This window comes from Natator depressus, chromosome 8, assembly GCF_965152275.1.
Source record: "Natator depressus isolate rNatDep1 chromosome 8, rNatDep2.hap1, whole genome shotgun sequence".
NCBI classification, from domain to species: domain Eukaryota; kingdom Metazoa; phylum Chordata; order Testudines; family Cheloniidae; genus Natator; species Natator depressus.
The window spans coordinates 3,201,033-3,221,252 of record NC_134241.1 but is presented as its reverse complement, the minus strand read 5'-3'; the positions used below and the strand labels follow the sequence as shown (position 1 = coordinate 3,221,252).

Here is a 20,220-nt window from a genome sequence, read left to right as displayed (position 1 = left end):
TCCCAAATAATACTTTTTTTTAAAATCACGTTTTATTTTCTCCCCCCTCTTCATTCACTCAGCTCAGACATGCGGAAATGTAAAGTGATTTACTGAGTGTTCCCTTTTATGATATCCCAGAACTGCAGGGTTCTCTTCAGGGTTCAGGGCATGTCCAGTTGTTTTCTGAGCTTCGTGTTCCCTGGCTCTATTCCCCCACCCACTGAAGTCAGTGGAAAGTCTCCTAAGGATTTCAGTGGGCCCGGATCAGACCCAGAGGCTGTCGCTGAGGTGTTGCTGTCTGCAGGCGTTAAGAAGTGTGTGTGTGTGTGTGTTGTTTTAATAAGATGTCGAGCTATGTTCAAAATATGTATCTTCTGCTGATAGGGATTGAGGCCTAAATGCATGATGTGTCCTTTCCCCCCACCCTGTGTCCATCTAGTCTGTAAGCTCTTTGGGGCAGGGACTGTCTACCACTCCTTGCACAATGGGGGCTCATTCTGGATTGGTGCCTTGGCACTGCCGTAATAAACATGATTCACAGCAATGAACGGCGTGGTGAAAAGCCAGCTAAGGTGGCCATTACAATCACCGGAATATTTAAAAAAACCTCTGAGAAATAACTGGCGGCTGGTGCGAGTCCCTTCTTACCACCCTTCCTTCAGGGTCTTTTGCAAGGAAACCATACAACTAAAGAGGGGCCTACAAAAATACTTTGATTTCATCAAACTGCAAATGGCTGCTTTGCATTGAAGCACTGGTGCCAGTGGACAGTCATTAGGACCAGGTGTGGAGAAACGCATTTCAAGGTTAGTGAGAGTCACAATCTCATTCACTTACGGCCCCATTTGGGGAACATTATTGGTTGGTTTTTAAGGAGTATGATAATCTCGGCAGATGGTCCAAACTAACCATTGCAGTGAGTAGACAGCTGGATGGTAACAAAATGCCCCGTCTACTTAAAGAACCTTGAGGAGGAAGAAGTGCTAATGTTACAAAAAATGGCTCGGTCCATCTTTAGATGCCAGCCAAACCTAATGTGAATGTTCAGAGGTATTTCTTCATGGCCAGGCAGCAATAATGGAATCACAACCCAGAACAGGGTTTTGCAGCAAATCGTAGGGTTTCTTACACTGCGCAGCCTGGACTATTTGGCTTGAAGACCTCTGTCCATAATAAGTCTGATATGACATAGCTTCTGTGTCTCTAACTCCGGAATTGCTGATGTTCACACATGAAGTAATTTCAAGGAAAACAGAAAAATTGCTAGGGGAACAAAATGTCCCAAATCTAAAATCCTGAGATAAAATGTGTGGAAACCCAAATTGGTTAAAAAAAACAAATTCACAATGTTAAGGATTAGGACCTTCAGTTTAAAGTGCACCTGGACAACTGCCTCCACTAGGTCCATTTAGAGGAGAGTTTGGATTCAATCAGCTGTCCAACAAAAGCACCATATGTCCTATAAATCTTCCATTGCTCTCCCAACTGGGAAGCTTTAAAGTTACGTTTCTTGTTAGTCTGGTGACCAGGTACCCAGTGTTGCTCTGTATTGCTCAACACAGAATGGAGGCTGATGGGCTATATACAGAAAGTGTACCGGTCTGGTTAGCTGTGGTACCCCATTATGGCAGGAAGGTTCCACCACCCAGACTTCATTTTAACTCCATTTGATTGTTCACCCTGTATTTTCTTTAGAGAGTTTTTCTGTAGTACCTAGTCTAAGTCCAAACGACACTGATAAGGGCACATAAACCAAGCTGGAAATGCTACTAGATTTTACATTTACATCAACAAGACAAGACACAGCGGAATCGAGCAGTTAATGCAACACAACCAACTGGCGGTGATGGAAAGGATCTTTCTCGGGATGATCTGGCTGAGAGGAGGTTCCAGCCCAAACTTATCAGCAAGCCCAGGTTACTTCAGCGTGGCATATTTTCCACTGTTTCCTTCCCCGCTGCTGGCCAGTCAGTCAATGCCCAGGGAAACAGAATGGCAATGTAGCAGTGACACACACGTGGCTGCTCTGGACAGACCGGGGGAAGCAGAGTGGCTTGATCCTTAGAGCACCGCCTGTCAAGTCCAGCAGCTGACAAATTCAGATCACTGAGCCCTGGAGCACTAAATTACTGATGAAATATAGAGTGGAGGTGTAGCTATGCCAGCCCCAAGGTATTAGAGAGACAAGGTGGGTGAGGTCATATTTTTTAAAATATGGAGCACGCTCTCTCCCCAGCCCCCCTCTTCTGCATTATACATTGCACAATAATATTTCACTGCCATTTTAAACAAGTAGCTCCTGTATTGCAGGAAGCCAAAGGCACAGTGAGCCAAATTCAGCCTTGGCATATACTGATGCAATTCCCATTGGCGTCACTAGGCGTTGCATCTGCCTACACCAGGACTGGTAGCGACATCCATTTGTGCAGGGCTGGATGTGGCCCAGTGGGCCAGGTGGGAAACATGGGGCTGGGGGAGAGGGATCAAGCTCTGTACATGACCTGTGTATCTGCTTCCTGGTGACAAAGACATCCAGTTCCTTGTGAGATCCCAAGTCGACATGGAAAGAATCCCTGTTTGGCTGGATGACCCCAGCCCTGCAGCACGGAGTGCCTGGCCATCATTTTTGCAAGGCGTTCGCTCCTCTGGCTAGCTTCACCGTTGAATTCTGGTGTGGGGAGTTACAATGAAAAAAAGACACTGAAATAAGTATTTGTGAAAAAGAAAAAGCTTCCCACTTGTTCTCATTCAGCTCACACCACAGAGGGGCAGCCCAGGCTGTCTCAGTCCAGCTGACCGATAGAAGAAACCCTGGCAACTCATGCCGGTTCAGACCTGTATCCCGCTTCTGGCAGTGGCCCGTACCAGACTCTTCACAGGAAGGCGCAAGAATCCCCATAATGGACATTTCTAGCGTAACCCACCCATAGGGAAAGTTTCTTCCTAACCCCAGGCAATTAGAGGCTGGTCTCAGACTTTATGGTAAGGTTTCATTTATAAGGGTGAGTCAATGATTAATAGACGCTATAAGCACATTACATGGATGAGTAATGTATTCTAAGCAAGAAACAAAGAACTTTGAATTCACATTCAGAAAAGGAATCTATATGGCCAAGCCTATAGGGTCCCCAACCTCAGGGCATAAGAAATGTTTGCAGTCAACTGCACACGACCTAAACCTTTCCTTGCAGTTTACATACATGAGTAATGTGTGTTACAGATGGTTATAAGTTAGTCACTGGACAGTGGTGTAGCTAGTTATAAGCCATGGTCTCAAACAGTCCATAAACATTGATTAACCGTTTATTAAAACACCTATTAATCATTTATCAACTCTTTATCAATGGAACCCTAATATAAAGAGTGACAAGATTGGAATTTTCCCTGAAGCAGGAAAGTTTATATCCCTTATAATTTTTGTCCAATCTAATATAACAGTGCATGTTTTCAGTAGTCATATAAATGTCTAATTCTTTAGGAATCCTGTGGCAATGAGTTCCACAGGCAGTGTGTTGTGTTAAAGCACGTTTACTCTGACCAGGTCCAAATTGGTTGCCTTTCAGTTTCATTGGATGGCCTCCTTGTTCTGAATTTATGAAAAAGGGTAAATAGGAGTGACTGAATTACTTTTTCTATAGCCTTTATTATTTTGTACACACCTACTGCCATGTCCTCTCTTATTCGTCTCCTTTCAAAATACCTCCTCAGTGGCCATTCTGACTAATCTTTTACGTCACCCGTCCCTGGACCCCAGAACGGAACACAGGTTTCTGGATGAGGGCCCACCGTCAATTTATAATTATACACAGCCATCGTCATATGGTCAGTATTTTTTTCTAGCCCATTCCTAACATATCCAACATGGCTGCCATTGTATAATGGGGAGAAGTTTATCCGGAGCTATATCCACAGTGTCAAATCAAGTCTTTTCCTTGAGAGATAAAGAGCTTATTTAAAAACCAGCCTGGTGTCTGAGCAGCTAGAGTTCTTCCTTCCAGCGTGTATTGTCCTGTATTTAGCCACCATGAATTTAATCTGCCATCATGCTGGCCTGTCACTTGGCTTTGAAATTCCTCAGTGCCTCACTAATCTTGACCAATGTAAATAATTGTCTGTCCTCAGCATGTTTTGCCACCTCGGTTGCTGCTTGTGCCCTTCTCTAGAAGACCATTAATTAGCGTAGAGATTTAATCTCTGGGAAGGTGCTATGGCCGCTAGAGAATTAAAAAGCAACTCAACTGCTGTGTAACCCAGTCACAGCGTTGCCTAAATTCAGCAATTCCCACGGCTGATCTTTTGTTTCTATTAAAGACTATTTTGAAACAGTCGAATCCAGTCGATCGTTTAACCTAACAAATACGTAGTGAGAAATTAACTAAAATCAGTGCCATCAACCCTACAACAACAAACAGGTGCGTGCGGCCAAGCACTCATAAGCAACCCAGACACAATAAACCAGCGAAGGGAAATATTTTGGTGATAAAACCTCCTTGTTTCCTTTAACCACACTGCGCTAGTGGATTTTATATTTTAATATCAAGGTGATTTTATCTCTGGAACAGCCGTGCTTGGTGGTGGCGAGAGCATGCTGCTCTCCTCTGCGGTATTTTGTAAGTAAGCCCTACCTCTGCCGGTGGTGGGTGTCGTCCTGGGTGCCTTCCAGCAGTAGGCGGCGGTAGTGTTGTGGTGTTAATCTTTGGCACAGTCCTGGGTCCAGTAGGAACGGGGTTAGCCGGCAAAGCTTTCTGTGGTGGGCGGGGTCTAGCAGTATCCTAAGCAAGAAACAAAGAGCTTTGAATTCACATTCAGGAAGGGCACCTCTATGGCAAGCCGATGGGGTCCCCAACTTCAGGGCATAAGAAAGGTTTGCAGCCAATTGCACATGACTTAACCCTTTCCTTGCAGTTACTGAGAGCCTAGAATCCCATGTAGTGCAACAGCACAAGCCCACTGCCAGCCCTGACACATCACAACATGCCCATGCTGGTGGTCTCAGCAAAGAGGCTGAGGACTGAATGGACCTGGGGAGAGAATGGCTGTCTCCCTCCGAATCACAGAGGCAGCACAAGTGGCTGCTGCCCATGTTCTCTGCCTGTTCTGCCCATGACTTGAGCACTTCTGCCTCCAGAGCTTTTAATTCGCATGATTCCCTGATTTGGATTGGGAAGTCTCAGCCTAGTACTTAGACCCATAGACTTTAAGGTCAGAAGGGACCATCATGACCATCTAGTCTGACCTCCTGCACATTGCAGGCCACAGAACCTCGCCCACCCACCCACCCCTGTACTAGACCCCCAACCTCTGGATGAGTTACTGACGTCCTCGAATCATGGTTTAAAGACTTCAACTTACAGAGAATCACCTTTTAAACCTGCCAGTGACCCATGCCCCATGCTGCACGACAACACACACACACGCACGCACACGCATATATTATATAAAATATACATGCACACACACACACACACACACCAGCATCTGATTGCAACTAGATTTTTTAATACAAATGAACAGAATAATGACTCTTGTCCTGCAACAAACAGCTGCCCATGGGATACGCTCAGCGTTACATTTTCTATTCTTATAACCACATTCAGTGCAAAACAAATGACTCTTGGGAGCAGGCATCCAGAGAGGCCTTACTCACGTGGCACTGCTTAGATTCTGTGTTTAGCCCTTGTGCTGCAGGTGCTGATGTAATAAACAAGTCTGCCTGTATAGGCTGGAGGGCACCCCAAAATCCCCCATGTTCATCTGAACTCATACAGATGCAACACTCGATGGTTCACATCAGCTAATGCTTGGGTATTTAACACCACTAACTCACGAGTCCCGCTCTTGTGTTCAAGGGGGAATTTCTAACTCCTTCAGTGCAGACTATCAACACCTGTGTCCAGAGAGTCCTTAGAGGTACAGGAAGTGCTCCCGTGCTGTGGATCCTTAGGAAAGACACTGACATGGGGAAATGCAGTGAAACTAATCTCTGGGGCCTTAATCAAATCAAACAATAGGGGATCTTCCTTCTTGAAACCTCCGCAGAAGCGTTCCTCTGCTGTAGGTCTGACTGAGACAACCTCAGCTGCATGGCATATCTGGTTGTCACAGAGAAGAAACTTGTCTGGAGGACACTTGTCAACAAACAGCCACGAGGGATATTTTCTCATTATTGATCAGAGGCCACTTCCTGCTTTTGTTTGTTTTTTTTCCTGTGAATAACCTAATTGCAGAATTGTCCATAGGAACAATGGAGCTAGAAATAAGTCCCATACACTGAAATCCTGTGTGACTCGGTGTTTTGTTCTTATTTCTCCTCTACATCCTTTGGAGACGCTATCTGAAGCCAAATTCCTGCTGCCTCCTATGATGCAGCTCTCTGCTGGCATGCATCTTTGGAAGGCTTTCCTCTGGTTCTGGCCCGAAGCTCGTAAAAGGACTTTCAAGGAATTGTGGGTGGTTTAAAGAGGGTTGTATGCTGACTTGAGCGAAGGAAATTTAGTAAATCAATTACACGCTGCATGAGGCCCGATAGACATGGAACAACCTAAAGTATAATCCAAGTGAGGCCAACCTGCAGCCACACAGAGCTACACCGCAGCCTAAGGATGCACCTCCAGGGAATGCTCCTGGAAGTGACAGGATCAAGATGGAGTATTGTATGATGGGGCCTCTCCTTGATTGCTAATTACATGCTGGGGATTGTCTTCTCCAAAGGCTATAACTCTATAAAAGTCAAGAGTGACTGCAATCTGCTTCTTTAATACAAAATGTGTGTGGCCCTTAGGCTCCTGGCAAATTGTCAGCAGGTACATTTACACAGCAAAGACAAACCAGCAGCTGGCCCATGCCAGCCGATTTGGACTCCTGGGGCTCTGGCTGCGGGGCTGCTGTGTAGACTTCCGAGCTTGGGATGGAGCCCGGGCGCTGGGACCCAGCGAGGTGGAGGGTCTCAGAGCTCAGGCTGCAGCCCGAGCCCTGAGGCATGGACCAGCTGCGGGTGCCTAGTTGCTGCGTAGACATACCCAGTGTGACCTCAGGTACACAAAGCCTTGGTGCCCCTGCTGAAGGAAATGCTGTTGGCTGGTACTGGCTAACGGGCTGCTTTGCACCCAGCGGGACTGGCAGCAGAGGCATCCGGAGAACTGACAGAGCTGAATGAAGAATAATCATTGAGAAAGAGCACCCAGCACAGGAACATTCTCAACTGCAGCATGAGGCAGCAGGAGCACATACGCGAACCTCCCCACGGGGAAGAAATAGAACTGTCCTGCAGGAAGAGGTGTCACAGTGGGATTCATTCACCCGCATCTCATCTCAAGAGATATGAATGAAAGCACAAAAGAACTGAGTCCTTGGTGGGTCCATACCACAAACTCCTGTGCACAGTTCAGCACAGCTCTTGGTCTGTGCTCAGAGAGAGCGGGTGGGGGAAATGCATCACTTGAGCTGCATTAGGGAAGGTTAGCCACTGAACTCTGCCCCATGCCTGGTGCTAGTGACCATCATAACTCTCATGTTACCATGAGCAGCTGGACTCCAGCACATTCGCTCAGAACAGGTGGCATGTTCCAACCACAGTGAAGGACAAACAGATATATGGCAAATTGCAATGTGATTCCTTTACCTGTGGGACTATGAGTTTTGGAGCAGGGGGTGCTGGCCTGGTTGGAGGAACTCGTCTTGCAGTGTCCTTCAGAATCCCATCTATTCGATATACCGGACCAGGGGATTTCCTGGTGTCGTTGCTGAGGCCAGCTGGGAAAGCAGGTGGTTGCTGTATATTAGTTTTGAGATCTGGGGCTGGTTTGGGGTGAAGCACTGCAGGCTTTGATGGGATTCCTGGGGTGCAGGTAGCCTGCATTCAAGTCACACAAACACCAGGCATTATTTCCACATCAGACATGCTGCCTTTTATACTCATTGTCACACCTCTGTTTCTTCCATGAGGCCTTCCAGCAACAGAGCAAAACGTGCTGACTACAGAGTCCTAAACTGACCAAGTGACTCTGTCTTTGGCCATATATATCTAGCAAATGTTGATTATTTTAGATCATTTTGCCTGTAACACAGTCTATCCCAGGAAATTTACAAGTGTCAGCAATGGGTGCATTGAATAGTGTAGAAAACCATTTGACTGTGGTTTTCAAAGAAGCCAAAAGGAGTGAGTCTAGGGTTGCCAACTTTTTACTCACACAAAACGAACACCCTTGCCCCGCCCCTCCTCTGAGGTCCCGCCCGTGCCACGCCTCTTCTCCAAGGCCCCACCCCTGCTCACTCCACCCCACCCCCCCCCCGTTGCTCACTCTCCCCACCCTCACTCACTCGCTCATTTTCACCAGGCTGGCTCAGGGGGCTGGGGTGTGAGAGTCGGTGAGGGCGCCAGCTGGGGATGCGGGCTCTGGGGTGGGGCCAGGCATGAGGAGTTTGGGGTGCAGGAGGAGGCTCCAGGCTGGGGGGTGGAGCCGAAGGGTTTGGAGTACGAGAGGGGGCTCTGGGCTGAGGTTTGGGCTGTGAGAGGAGGTACGGGCTCTGGGCTGGGGGTGCGGGTTCCAAGGTGGGGCCAGAAATGAGGGGTTCAGGGTGCAGGAGGGGGCTCCAGGCTGGGGCAGAGGGTTGGGGTGTGGGGGGAGGGCTCCGGCTGGGGGTGCAGGCTCTGATGTGGGGCCAGGGATGAGGGATTTGGGGTACTGCAGGATACTCTGGGCTGGGACAGAGGGGTTTGGAGTGCGGGCGGGGGCTCTGGGGTGGGGCAGGGGTGTGGGGTGTGTGAAGGCTCTGGCTGGGGGTGCAGACTCTGGGGTGGGGAACCTTTTTTCTGTCACGGGCCATTGACCCACAGAAAAAAAATCAATCCCGGGCCACTCAGCCGCCCGGGGGCGGGGGCATGGAGGCTCAGGGCTTCCCCCTGCAGTGGGGTGAGCTGGCGCTTGCCTGAAATGTGGCAGCCAGAACTGGACACAACACTCCAGCTGAGGCCATAGCAGTGCAGAATAGAGCGGAAGAATTACTCCTTGTGTCTTGCTTACAGCACTTCTGCTCATACATCCCAGAATGATGTGGAGACAGAAGCAGACTCGGTTTAGCACTATGGCTGAACCATGCCTCTGGGTAGGTTTCCGGTGTCTTTGTCTCTACCTTTTTGTGTTCCTGTGGGGTTTTCAGCTTGAAGGCTGGATTTGCATGGCCGTTCACACCATACTGACCTGGAGCAGAGGAACTGCTGGCAATCAGGGAGAAAAAAGAGAAGAATGGGAGTTATTTCCTTAATGCATTTCCTCTCCCCCCAACAAATTCCAACAAGAAGTTTCATCAAAATTTGAAAACATCGACCAGCCCAACCAGCATGTCTAGCCATGTTGCCCTCTCGTGACTAAACTTTACCACACAAACTGCTATCCTGACATCCACAAACATCCGTGCCATTCATTAGTGGCTGCCTGGCCAACAGAATGGCCTATGGGAACATTCCCTTGTGCCTATTCTCCAAAGGGAGGTGTCTGAAAGTTCAGTCCATGGCGTGATCTGCATGGCGTGAACCTTCTTCGGTGCTTCACAGGGAGGCGGATCATTAGAAATAGGAGTTATTTGTGATTTCTCTTCTCTCGGACACTGGAAAAGTTTGGGACAGAGGGAGGCTAAGAATAACCCTGGACATTCACCCAAACTGTTGGCTCCTCTTTGAAGGGATGATGGTCTCTTTTAGAGGCCGGAGTCTGTCCCTCCATTTATAGCAGCAAAACGCAACTGCTATTCCGATCAAAAGCAAGATGGAAACCAGGACTCCTGCCATCACTGGAACCAGGCCTGAGAGCAAGAAAACAGAATCAATCGCTGTGTAAGGATCTTCCTTCCCCAACCCACACCACAGCTTTACTAGGGACCGGGAAGATAAAACGAGATACACCCACTTTCTTGGGGCAAGGGCCCACTGTCCAGGCTGCCTCCGTTCCCAGGTTTGTTGCAGAACGGGGGTGCCCATCCACTGTTGCAGTGGCAGTTCTTGTTGCTGTTGCACACCTGTTTCGGGAACAGTTAGGGACTTGATTGGCAGCTGCTCAGCTCTGCTAGAATCCACGCACCGCAACAAACCAAACACCAGTCTCCAGCCCCTCACATGGGCCACATGGGAGAGTAGGTGTTCAAAGGCACACATTGGGAGGTAGGCACCCCGTACTCGAATGGGAGTAAGAAGCAGGAGACCAGAGGAGCTCATGTAAAATGTGACACCAGAACTGAGTTTTTAAGTATAAATAGCTCCACAAAATGCCAGGCACAAACGTATAGTGGCTTGTCCCCACCCCAGCCTGAAATGGAGACGAGACAGAAAGACACTCACGCCCTGCCCATGGCACTTCTTCCGACAGCCTTCAGAGTCAAAGATGGATGTGTTCCTGCAGTGTCCCTCGAAGCAAACCTGTGGGACCAGGAACCAAACACCCTGTCAGCTCTCTGGGGGAAGGACCGTCCCTTTGTTCCATGTTTGTACAGCACCTAGTGCCGGTGGGGGGGAAGGAGGGCTGGCTAGGACTCATGGGGGCTACCAGAGTACAGATAATAATAAATAATAACGCCAGAACTGAAGCCACGGCAGCAGTGAAGTTCGGCTGGTCTCCAAGCAAATGTCCATCCCCACCCTTGCCCCAGTGAATAGGACTTCAGACACGCGATGGAGAAACTGAGGCTAAGAGTCCAGTTGACTCGTCCAAAGCCACGCAGCAGGCCTGTGTGAGAGCTGGCATTAGTTCCTGACCCCCTAACCTGGTGCTCATCGCTCTACGCCACACTGTCCAAGAGCACAAGACTCAGATCTAACATCGTCCCCCTCTTTCTCATGGCAAAGATCTGAGGTGCGGCCTTTTGGTATCAGTGTAAAAAGGAGCCTTCTTTTGCTGCTCGAGAGAGAGGGAACTATTAGAAACATAGGAGTGGGAGGGACATCCTAGGCCATCACGTCCAGCCCCTGCTATAGCAGGTAGCCTGCGGTAGGGATGCAGTGCTCTCTCTCAACAAGCACGCAGAAGCAGTGTGCTAAGAAGTTGCCCAGGTGACATACATAACAATTCCTCGGAAGGGCATGAAGCCTCAGGTGAGAATTGTTTAATAACCATAGAACATTTTCCAGCTGGCAAAGCCACACCCAGACCCAGCCAACAACACTGTGGTACGCGGCTGTACCTACATGATTGTTCCCACACTTTGTTCCCGTCATCACCAGGCCAGGGTCTAGCATATCCCCTTCGCTCTCTTCAGCACCATACACGTGGGTCCCCCGACACTTGATCGGCTTTCCCTCCACCGTGATGGTTGTGTCTATCGGGACAGCTCTGGACTCCAGCGGCTTGGAAGCAGAGCTCTGGCACTGTATCTTCCCACATTTCGCATCTCTGTTTGAAACGTGGAGACATAGTGAAGGGTTGCATCGTGCCGTCTGGTTAACGTTTCCACTTTATTCCCACAGAATTAAGAAAATTCACATTAAAACCAACAGATAGGAGGGGGCGCTGACCAATTTCTGAACGTACGTCAACACAATAACATTCATTGGTTCAGTAGCAACAGAAATAATGAGCCAATGAGAGTCATCTTAAGGAACAATCCTAAGGAGACAGGCTTTGTCACCATTTCACCTGCGTACCTGGGGTAAGCCAAACCCAACAGAGTCATAAACAGGACACAGGGCTGCAGGGCCCTTCACCCCACTGTGTGTTAAGACTGTTCAGTCTGAATGGATGGCCATGGACATGGCGATGGAGATGAACATGAACGCGCCTTTTAGACATTATAAATATTGGGCCTGGCCGAATAACAGGAAACACCACTTAGCAAAACTTTTTCAAAAATTTCCTTCCCTCTTTACTGTTGGGTAGAAATCTCATCCTTTTTTCTTCAAAATTCAGGGGTTTTTTGGTGAAATCTTTAAACTTGGAAAAATTTCGAGCAGCCCAAATAAATATCAATGCTACTGTCATAAAGAACCGCACAGTTCTAATGGGGATAAGGGGGGTCTGACTGCAGGGAGAGGGCATCAATACGAACAGAGTGTAGCTTGCTTTAATCTGGTGCTCCTTATCTTAGGAAACATCACTTCCCTACTAGCAGTTATCAGTGGCCATTCTGCCTTCTACCTCGTCTCACACTTCCTGTATGTGCCGTAGACATCCTTCCCACAGTTCCCATAGGTGTCGCCGGCAGCGTTAACCTTCTCAAAGCACAGGTCAGGTGCAGGCCTCGCTCCTGTATGGAAGAGACTCATGTGACGGACTCTCGGGGAAGGTGGAGGCTTCTTAGGGTGACCAGATGTCCCGATTTTATAGGGACAGTCCCAATATTTGGGGCTTTGTCTTATATAGGCGCCTATTACCCACCACTCCCGTCCCGATTTTTCAAACTTGCTGTCTGGTCACGCTATGGCTTCCTCAAACCCAGCACTTGTTCATTCTTTTCCCTGACAAGTTGATGGACGAGAACCTATTACTACTTCCTCCCAGTGAGCAGTGCAGGAGAGGTTTTCCCGCCGAGCATGGACAGCCTGGGACAAGTCCTCAGGAACAGAACACTGCTGGGTGATAGCAAACGGGTGGAATGCTGGGCACAGCTGGAGCTTTCTGGCTGGCTGTCATTGGTATAATTTGCACAAGCACTTGGGTTAGCATTTGTGCTTCCTCCAGCCCCAACTGGCTTCTCCTCGATCACATGGTGAAGTCACAATTCCATGCTTGTGAGGTCATAATCTGTCACCGTAGAAATCTACAAGTCCTCTGTTTATCTGAAAACAGATACAACACGGGCAGAAGAAGTACAAGCTTCTGCGTGCTGCCCCTGCAATATGCCTCAACTCTTCCTGGCCACTTCTGGAGACAGTTACGGGAAGGGAGCATAGTATAGCATACAGGGCACTGGTCTACAAGTCAGGAGACCTAGGTTCAATTCCTGAGGTGGCCAATGACCTGCTGAGTGACCTTGGCCACCTCGTATTCCCTTGTTGTGCTTGTTTCCCCCCCCGCCCTTTGTCCCCGTCTGGTCTATTTGGATTGGAAGCTCCTCCAACTGGCGATTGTCTCTCATTACGTTTGTACCATGCCCGGCACAATGGGTCCCGATCTCACTAAGGGGTCCTAGGCACTACCATAATGAACAATAATAATAATCTAAAGCAGATGATCAATCTTGCAAAGACCATCTCACCAGGGAGCCTACTTCTCTGCAAGACACTGTCCTTACCAGGCCCCCAGAGCTCCAAGCACTGCTGCTCGTACGTGAGACACATGCCAACGTAGCAATACGCCCTCCCTCCTGCACACGGCGTACCGTCCATTTGGTAGAAGTTGGCGGGACAGAATGCTGACTTGCCAGTGCAGTGCTCTGGCAGGTCACAGGGTCTAGACGTCTCCCTGCAGAGAGTTCCTGGAGCCATCAGCTAAAGAGATGGAGGGGGAGGAAAAATCAACGGTTACTTCTTGCCTGACTGCAACAGGGTTTTGTTTCTCTATGGTAAGAAAAATCTACAAGCTGTCTAATCTAGCCATCCCTCAGCTCATAGTCATAGCCAAGCTCCAAACCGCTATCAATTGAACTTTCATTAACTAGCTAGACTTGTTTAAAGCAAGTTAATCTGTCTAAGCCCTTGCCCATCTCACGTTAAAATGAGCTGGGCGAAGTACAGTACCGTGGTGCAGCGAGTATCTTTCATCTCGAGGACGGCTGGGAACCCAGGCCTAGCCACTGAAATGCTGTTAGCGTCTCGCAGCCCAGTGGTGATCGGCATGGGCACATTGTCACGATAAGGCGATTGCCTGCAATCCCCCTTTTCTGGAAGGGGAGCCTGTGTGAGGATTAATCGCCTGGAGAAACTGTGGGGGTTTGAACTTGGGACGTTGGGCTCCAAAACCAGAAATACGCAAGATTTCCTGCAAGATCTAATGAGACAGCAACCCTGTTCGACACGAGCAAGGCACTTGGATCGCTCCAGGGGAGGGCTCTGCTCGACATACATTTACACAGCACTCATCACACCCAATGTGTTGAACTTAGTGACATCTGGTTGTAGAGTTTACATCCACTGGGCCAGGCAAGTGTATTATTTGCAGAACTCAAATCCTCCACACCCAGGCTTGGAAGGAGTTAAAACAACCAGGCTATTTTGACCAGACTTTCCTAGGGAAGCGGAGATGTAAAGTGAGATCCAGACATCCACAGCACACGCCCTGCTGATGGAGTTTCTCCAGTTACCTGCTATGTTACAGGAATTCAATCGTTCACTAAAAGGCTAAAGACAACGATAACGTCCAGTCGAACCCCCACAAGGAAAACGCTCCCTGTTCTCATGTGCAGGCTTCTCCTTGAATATAATTTCACTCTTTCACCAACCACTGGGGCAGAACATAAAAATGATCAATAAACTGGTAACATAATCCACCAGGGAACCTACACGCCAAGCCCTGCTGTGCCAGTTGTCTTCTTGGAAACAGAAGCTTGTCCCCTGATGTGGTTTAACCCCTCGTAATCACAGCACGGCACCAGTGTAAGCCGTAACAGATGGTGCTGTCCTCCCCAGGGGATGGAAGGTGGAAGGGAAAGGGAGAAAACTGACTTCTCAACTGTCTAGACTGCCCACGTTTTTTTAAATTGCAGAAGACTTGCAGAGTTCACTCCACTGATCACAGGAGAGGCTGCAGGCAGTAACAAAGTGACAGGAACTGAATCCAACTGGCCACGTGTTTGAAATGACAGGGACTATGACCCATCGCTACTATGCACAAGGACAGCATACGCTTCACACAAGCCTCCAATGGAGCAACGAATTAACCTACATATGAACTGAAATCCTATTCATATAAGCGATAAAGACTTGCAAACATTACTAGAAATGTTAGCTGCCTCCGTTGTTGGGGACCCAACTTTAGGTACCTGAAGAGCTGTGCTTTGCAGAAATCCATTCTCTGAAAATCTGGCCCCTTTAACGGGTCTGTCGTTGGGCACCCAAAACCATGAGTCACTTTTGAAGATCTTGGCCTATACTACTGACAAGCTTAGGACATCGGGATTCGGGACAAAAGGGTATTTTCCTCCTCCTCCGCAGCATTTTTCAAAGCAATACATATAAGGCCACAGCCTCAAAGACAGCCTCCACCTTTGTGCTTGAAGTCGATGGCGGGCAGCGAGCAAAGTGAGTACGAACGCAGATGTCTCACACCCTGAGTGGTGAACGCGACCAGGTTGTTAGATCTCTACATTCTACCATTTGCCCCACTGTTGACTGCAGGTCCAAAATCAGGGGGCTGGGACCCATATGAAAATGTGTCCCTGGAGCCTGGCCAGTACTGTGGGGCCTCAGTGAGCTAACAGCAGGGATCTATCAGCTGTAGGTGTCTGTTTGTGCCTATCACCATGGCATCTGTTGCCTTTGGACAGAGGGGGAAGACACTTGCATAGGAGAATGCAACTGTATTTAAATGTGCATGTTGTATACGAGCTGCTTCCCAAATATTGTGTAGAGATGAATAATAGCAGAGGGGCAAAGAAACTAGAAGGCATAAACAAGATACGCCTGCCTGCGGTGGAGAATCCACACAGTGCTCAGGACTGTGTTACGTACGTCTTTTCAAATCATTGGAGGGAGGATGCTCCTCTCTCCATCAGTTTCCCCTCAGCCACTCCCCAGCTCTAACAGGCCCCTGACAAACCTCTCTCTTTGCTAGTACAGGGAAGATGCAACGGGCCCCACCTTGCACTGGTGACAGCAGGTTCCATGAGCACACTCGGCGCCAGGCTTCAGGGAGCAATCGATGGCGTTGCAGCAGGGATTATTGCACTCCTGAGAGAGAGGAACAAGAGACGTGCGGTGTTTATGAGGCAGATGTTCTGAACTAGAAACACCCATGTGGCCAGTTTCCAGGGCAGGGCTTATCCCATTCTTGTTGAAGATGCACACAGTGTATCTGCCCTCCTTCCTCTCCCTGCACGTTCACTGCAAATGGCCCCTCCAGAAAGCCCCGCACTTGTCTTCTAGCCACAGCACTGCTGCTAAGCCGTGTGTGTGTCCTGGCAGTAAAATGCTATTGACATCCCTTCTAACGAATGGAAGGTTAGATCACACTGTGTGCATTTCAACTGGTGGCTCTGGGCTGCTAGTCCCAGGAGGGTTCCGTCTCATTCTGCTTACTCACAGAGAGGATAACACAGGGAAGCACAGAATGAAAGAAAGGAGGCGACCTGACGTGTTCAGAGATGAAGCTGCACATAATTACAGTGAGCCTGGCAAACTGCAATGCAGAGGAGGCTCATACGGCTGTCAGAAAGGCCAGTGAGTCTTCTACCCCCATTTTTTCTGATTTAGATCTGGGTCCAAATCGATTGCGGATTCCAGATTCCTGAACTTTGGGGCTGCTTCAAACCTACTTCTGGCTTTGAATTTTTCAAATGACTCCCCCTCTTTGCATTAGGTCAAACCAGAGGTGCCTGGACTATCTAAAATCTAGAATTCAATGCAAATGTTGTGGTGTGTCCAGTCTACCCATGTAGTTTAACCATATTTTAGAGCTGTGTTGGTGGAGTGATTGCATTAAGATGGCAACTAGAATACTCATACCTAGCTCTTATGTAGCACTTCTCATTGGTAGATCTCAAGCACTTCACCCCCATTATCATTATCCCCATTTTACAGATTGGGAAACTGAGGCATAGAATGGCGCTGTGATTTGCAAAGGGTTAGCCAGCAGGCCAGTGGCAGAGCCAGGAACAGAAGCCAGGCTAGTGCTCTAGCCACTAAGCTAAAGGGCTTGTCTACACTGAACTCCCATTCTTCCGCTCATGCAGATGCTCTTCCCAATGCTGACCAGTCCGTGTGGATTTTTAAAATACGCTCCGTGGTAAGTGCTTTAGCTTAGTATAGTTCCTAAAGATACAAGCATCCAGCTTGCATGCTCTCTGCATACATGTCTCCTACCAGCATGCATGCTGGATGTTCTCTGCACATGCCTTCTGCCAAAAGCAGTGCTGAACGTGTAACCACTCCTTCAAGGGGTCATCAGCAGGGATTAATCCTAAAATCTTCAGCATCAAAAGCACAGACTTCAGTCACCTGAGCTAAAGAAGTCACTTCATTAGTGGATATCAGTAGTAGGCTCTTATCTTCTATGTACATCAGCCACTAGAGGGGGACATGACCCATTTAGCTAGCAAGTTACAAATGCATGTTACCATTATTATTTGTATTGTGGTAGCCCGCAGAGGTCCCTGTCGGGATTAGGGATGCATTGTGTTAGGTGCTGTACATACAGTTAGACAAGGTCTCGGCCCTAAAGAGCTTTACAATCTGATGGACATTGCACCCATGTTAATTGTACCTTACATATGCGTGACTCCTGCACCTATAAAAGCTGTGCACATACCATGGGTTTGTGTACCTGTCGGCCGCTTCGCACTTGCATCACTTTCTCCCATCTCAGCCTCACACAATTAGATCTAAACGAGAGTTACCTCCACTTCTCCGCAGTCACATTCCTCCCCATCTTCCAGGTAACCGTTTCCACACCTCTTCCCGCCGTATAAAGTATTGGGGTCTGGCATGTTGGAGAGACAGATTCCTCCGCCGGACTGCAGGTACCTGTCCAGCTCCTTCCTATTGCACGTGTTGAATACCCTGGGGAATGGGTGCCTGCGCACGGATCAGGTAAGAAGAGCATCGCATTAGAGGAGATCTAAGGCATAAAGCAGCAGAGCAAGTGCACACGCAGGTAGAACTGCTCCTCCTCTGAGGGCTGGGCCCCCACCGGGACTGCAGTGAAGTTGCACAAAGGGTGAATTTGGCCTGTGTGGTCACGGTCAGGGCCAGATTCCATCTTGTATCCAGGTTACATGGGACAATGAGTTTAGATTTCAGCTCTTTCCCCATGTGGGGGATTCAAGGTGGGAGAGTCTGGAAAAGGCACAGCTGTCACCCCATCCAAGAGGTTTTCTTAATATAAAGTATTAGACTAAAACCCAGGCTCCACGTACATAGCCCCCAAGGAGATATCCCCTTAGCCACTCAGTAGGGCTTCTTCTGAACTGTTAGAGTAACTTTTAGAACCTTACACTTGACACTGAATAATTGCTTGTGAATCTGACTGATAGGAAGATTTATTCCCCCTCTTCGCTCCAAACTCCTACTCAAGTGGAACAGGTTTAAGTATGTTTTCTGCTACATGGCTTTTTAATTTCCTCTTGGGGTGTATGTTAGACTCATACACATCATGTTGCATTTGTGTGTACACGCATGCCAACGTACTGCCACTTTCCCTCTTGATATCTTCCTTTGTTTGAGAAAACTCAGTGACATCAAAACAAGGGGTTTTAAAGATCAGCTTTGGTTAAACAACTTCAGATGTTCTTGGTTAAACGATGGGTTTGTTTCGTTTCAATAAGAAGGGGGTGAGGAGTGGGGGGTGGGTTAGGGTTTTTAATTAGCACAGAGCCCAGTTCTAGAACTTCTAGAAACTCTTCTGGAGTCCTGAGGAGTTAATTTTTCAGCAATAAGAGGGTGTGTGGCTTTAAGGGAGGAGGGGAGAGCTAGGGTTTTTTATGTGTCTGAAGAAACACGGAACCCATGAAAAATTAACCCTGGAATCCCCCTGTGTTCACACTCTAGCTCTTCCTCCCTCTTCCCCTCAGGGCTTGCTGTTCCTTTTCTTTGAAATACAGACTTGTAACCACTCACCTGAAATAGAAGCAGAGGAGCATGGACCAAATCCATTTGCTGCACCACCACTTCCAGGGCAAAACTACGCTCTCACACCATTAACCTGTTAATTGCCCCCAGTGAATTGACATTAAGTGGACCTGAGTTCTCTTAACAAGAAGCTCATAACAGGCAAGGACAACCCCAGGTAAAGATCGGCTTAGAAACACGGCTCTGTAGCTGTGCCTTTTGACAGTCCCCCAGGTAATCGCTTTGCCCTTGGTTACCACATTGCCTGGGAGTATGATCCCTGCTGCTGTACAGGTAAGAGTGCCTAACTCCCATAGGGGTATTTTACATACAGAGCACATGCAGCTAAATCAGCCCTCCTGCTGCAGGATGCATGCTGCAGGAATGCTTTGGCAGACCCCTTTGGGGTCGGTCATTTGGTGAGGGGCAGTTTACTTTAAGCTGGGAATTAAACTAACTGCCCCTGCCATGTGACCCAAGTTGCCACGGAAGCGGTGTCTCTATAAACCTGTTACAGACAACACCCAGCGCTGGACCCGGCTCTACACTGCGTTCTCCATGATCCCGGTCCCGCTGGGTTCTCCGGGGGCAGTGGGTTTTGTTTTCCCCGGGGAGGATCACGGGAGAGCGACTCACCCGGTGGCAGCAGCCATGATGCAGCCTCCATCGTCAGCGTGGGCGGCACAGCAGCCAGCCGAATCGTGGCTCATGCCCAAGTTGTGGCCCATCTCATGGGCCACGGTGGCGGCGACGCCGATGGGGTTGTCGGAATGATCCTGGTCGGAATCAAAAAGCAGGGTCGGCGTGTCACTGACACATCGGCCGAGCGCTCGCGCCCAGCAGGGCTGGTCAGGGAGGTGCATTTTCTGCTGCGGAAGATGGGCCTGCAGCAAAACGCTCAGCCAGAGCAGCCTGCACGATGGGGTCTGGACGCTGCAGCTCAGCTCTGTCTGTTTCAGATGTCTGTTGCAAAGTGGCCTGCTGGCAATGAGCACCAATCTGTACTGCCCAGGGCCTGTCTGTCTGGGCCATAATGCTGTATAACAGGCCTTTACGTTTGGTTTAATTGAATATTGTTTATTATTAGGCCCCAGTAACCTTTTACATGACAGGAGCGGTGGCACCATGTGCTGGCTTGCTGGCACCCGAGACTGAAGTCGTGAAGTCTTGTTTTCTACGCACAAATGCTCCAGATTCAACTCCCACCTCCACCTTCTCCCCACCAATGTTTTGTCAGGACTGTGTGTGCCCAGGATGAATGACGTACCCAGAGCCTTTCACTGATGCATCAAGAATTGTTACCTGGGGTTGTCTTTGACCTTTTATGAAAGGGAATGCTGGAGACCAACCTGGAAAAGCGTTTTCCCTCTTGGTTTTCTGGGAGGCAGCTATTACATGTATTTGCTACACACAGGAATCGCCTGATAAGTGGTTAGCAATAACTTACCATGTTCACCCCTCCAGACTGGAAATCGGAGCACATGGCCATCAGCGGAGCTAAGCCGATTGTGGTGCCCTGGAACGACATCCCACTGAAAACAATCCGGAGAAAT

The 20,220-nt window shown here is 48.8% G+C and overlaps 1 protein-coding gene across 1 annotated transcript in view; it reads right to left on the bottom strand.

Moving 5' to 3' along the window:
- ADAM19 (ADAM metallopeptidase domain 19) overlaps nt 1-20,220 on the bottom strand; it is a 48,585-nt gene continuing 28,365 nt past the window's right edge. The window contains exons 10-23 of the mRNA XM_074960218.1: nt 20,115-20,199; nt 19,304-19,443; nt 17,458-17,635; nt 15,704-15,793; nt 13,201-13,396; nt 12,105-12,213; nt 11,159-11,363; nt 10,316-10,393; nt 9,888-9,996; nt 9,639-9,783; nt 9,115-9,199; nt 7,604-7,834; nt 4,608-4,754; nt 1-2,650 (exon numbers count right to left, since the gene is read on the bottom strand). Coding sequence (XP_074816319.1) covers nt 2,603-2,650; nt 4,608-4,754; nt 7,604-7,834; nt 9,115-9,199; nt 9,639-9,783; nt 9,888-9,996; nt 10,316-10,393; nt 11,159-11,363; nt 12,105-12,213; nt 13,201-13,396; nt 15,704-15,793; nt 17,458-17,635; nt 19,304-19,443; nt 20,115-20,199 — 1,846 coding nt within the window. The 3' untranslated portion in view covers nt 1-2,602. The remainder of the gene's footprint in view (nt 2,651-4,607; nt 4,755-7,603; nt 7,835-9,114; nt 9,200-9,638; nt 9,784-9,887; nt 9,997-10,315; nt 10,394-11,158; nt 11,364-12,104; nt 12,214-13,200; nt 13,397-15,703; nt 15,794-17,457; nt 17,636-19,303; nt 19,444-20,114; nt 20,200-20,220) is intronic.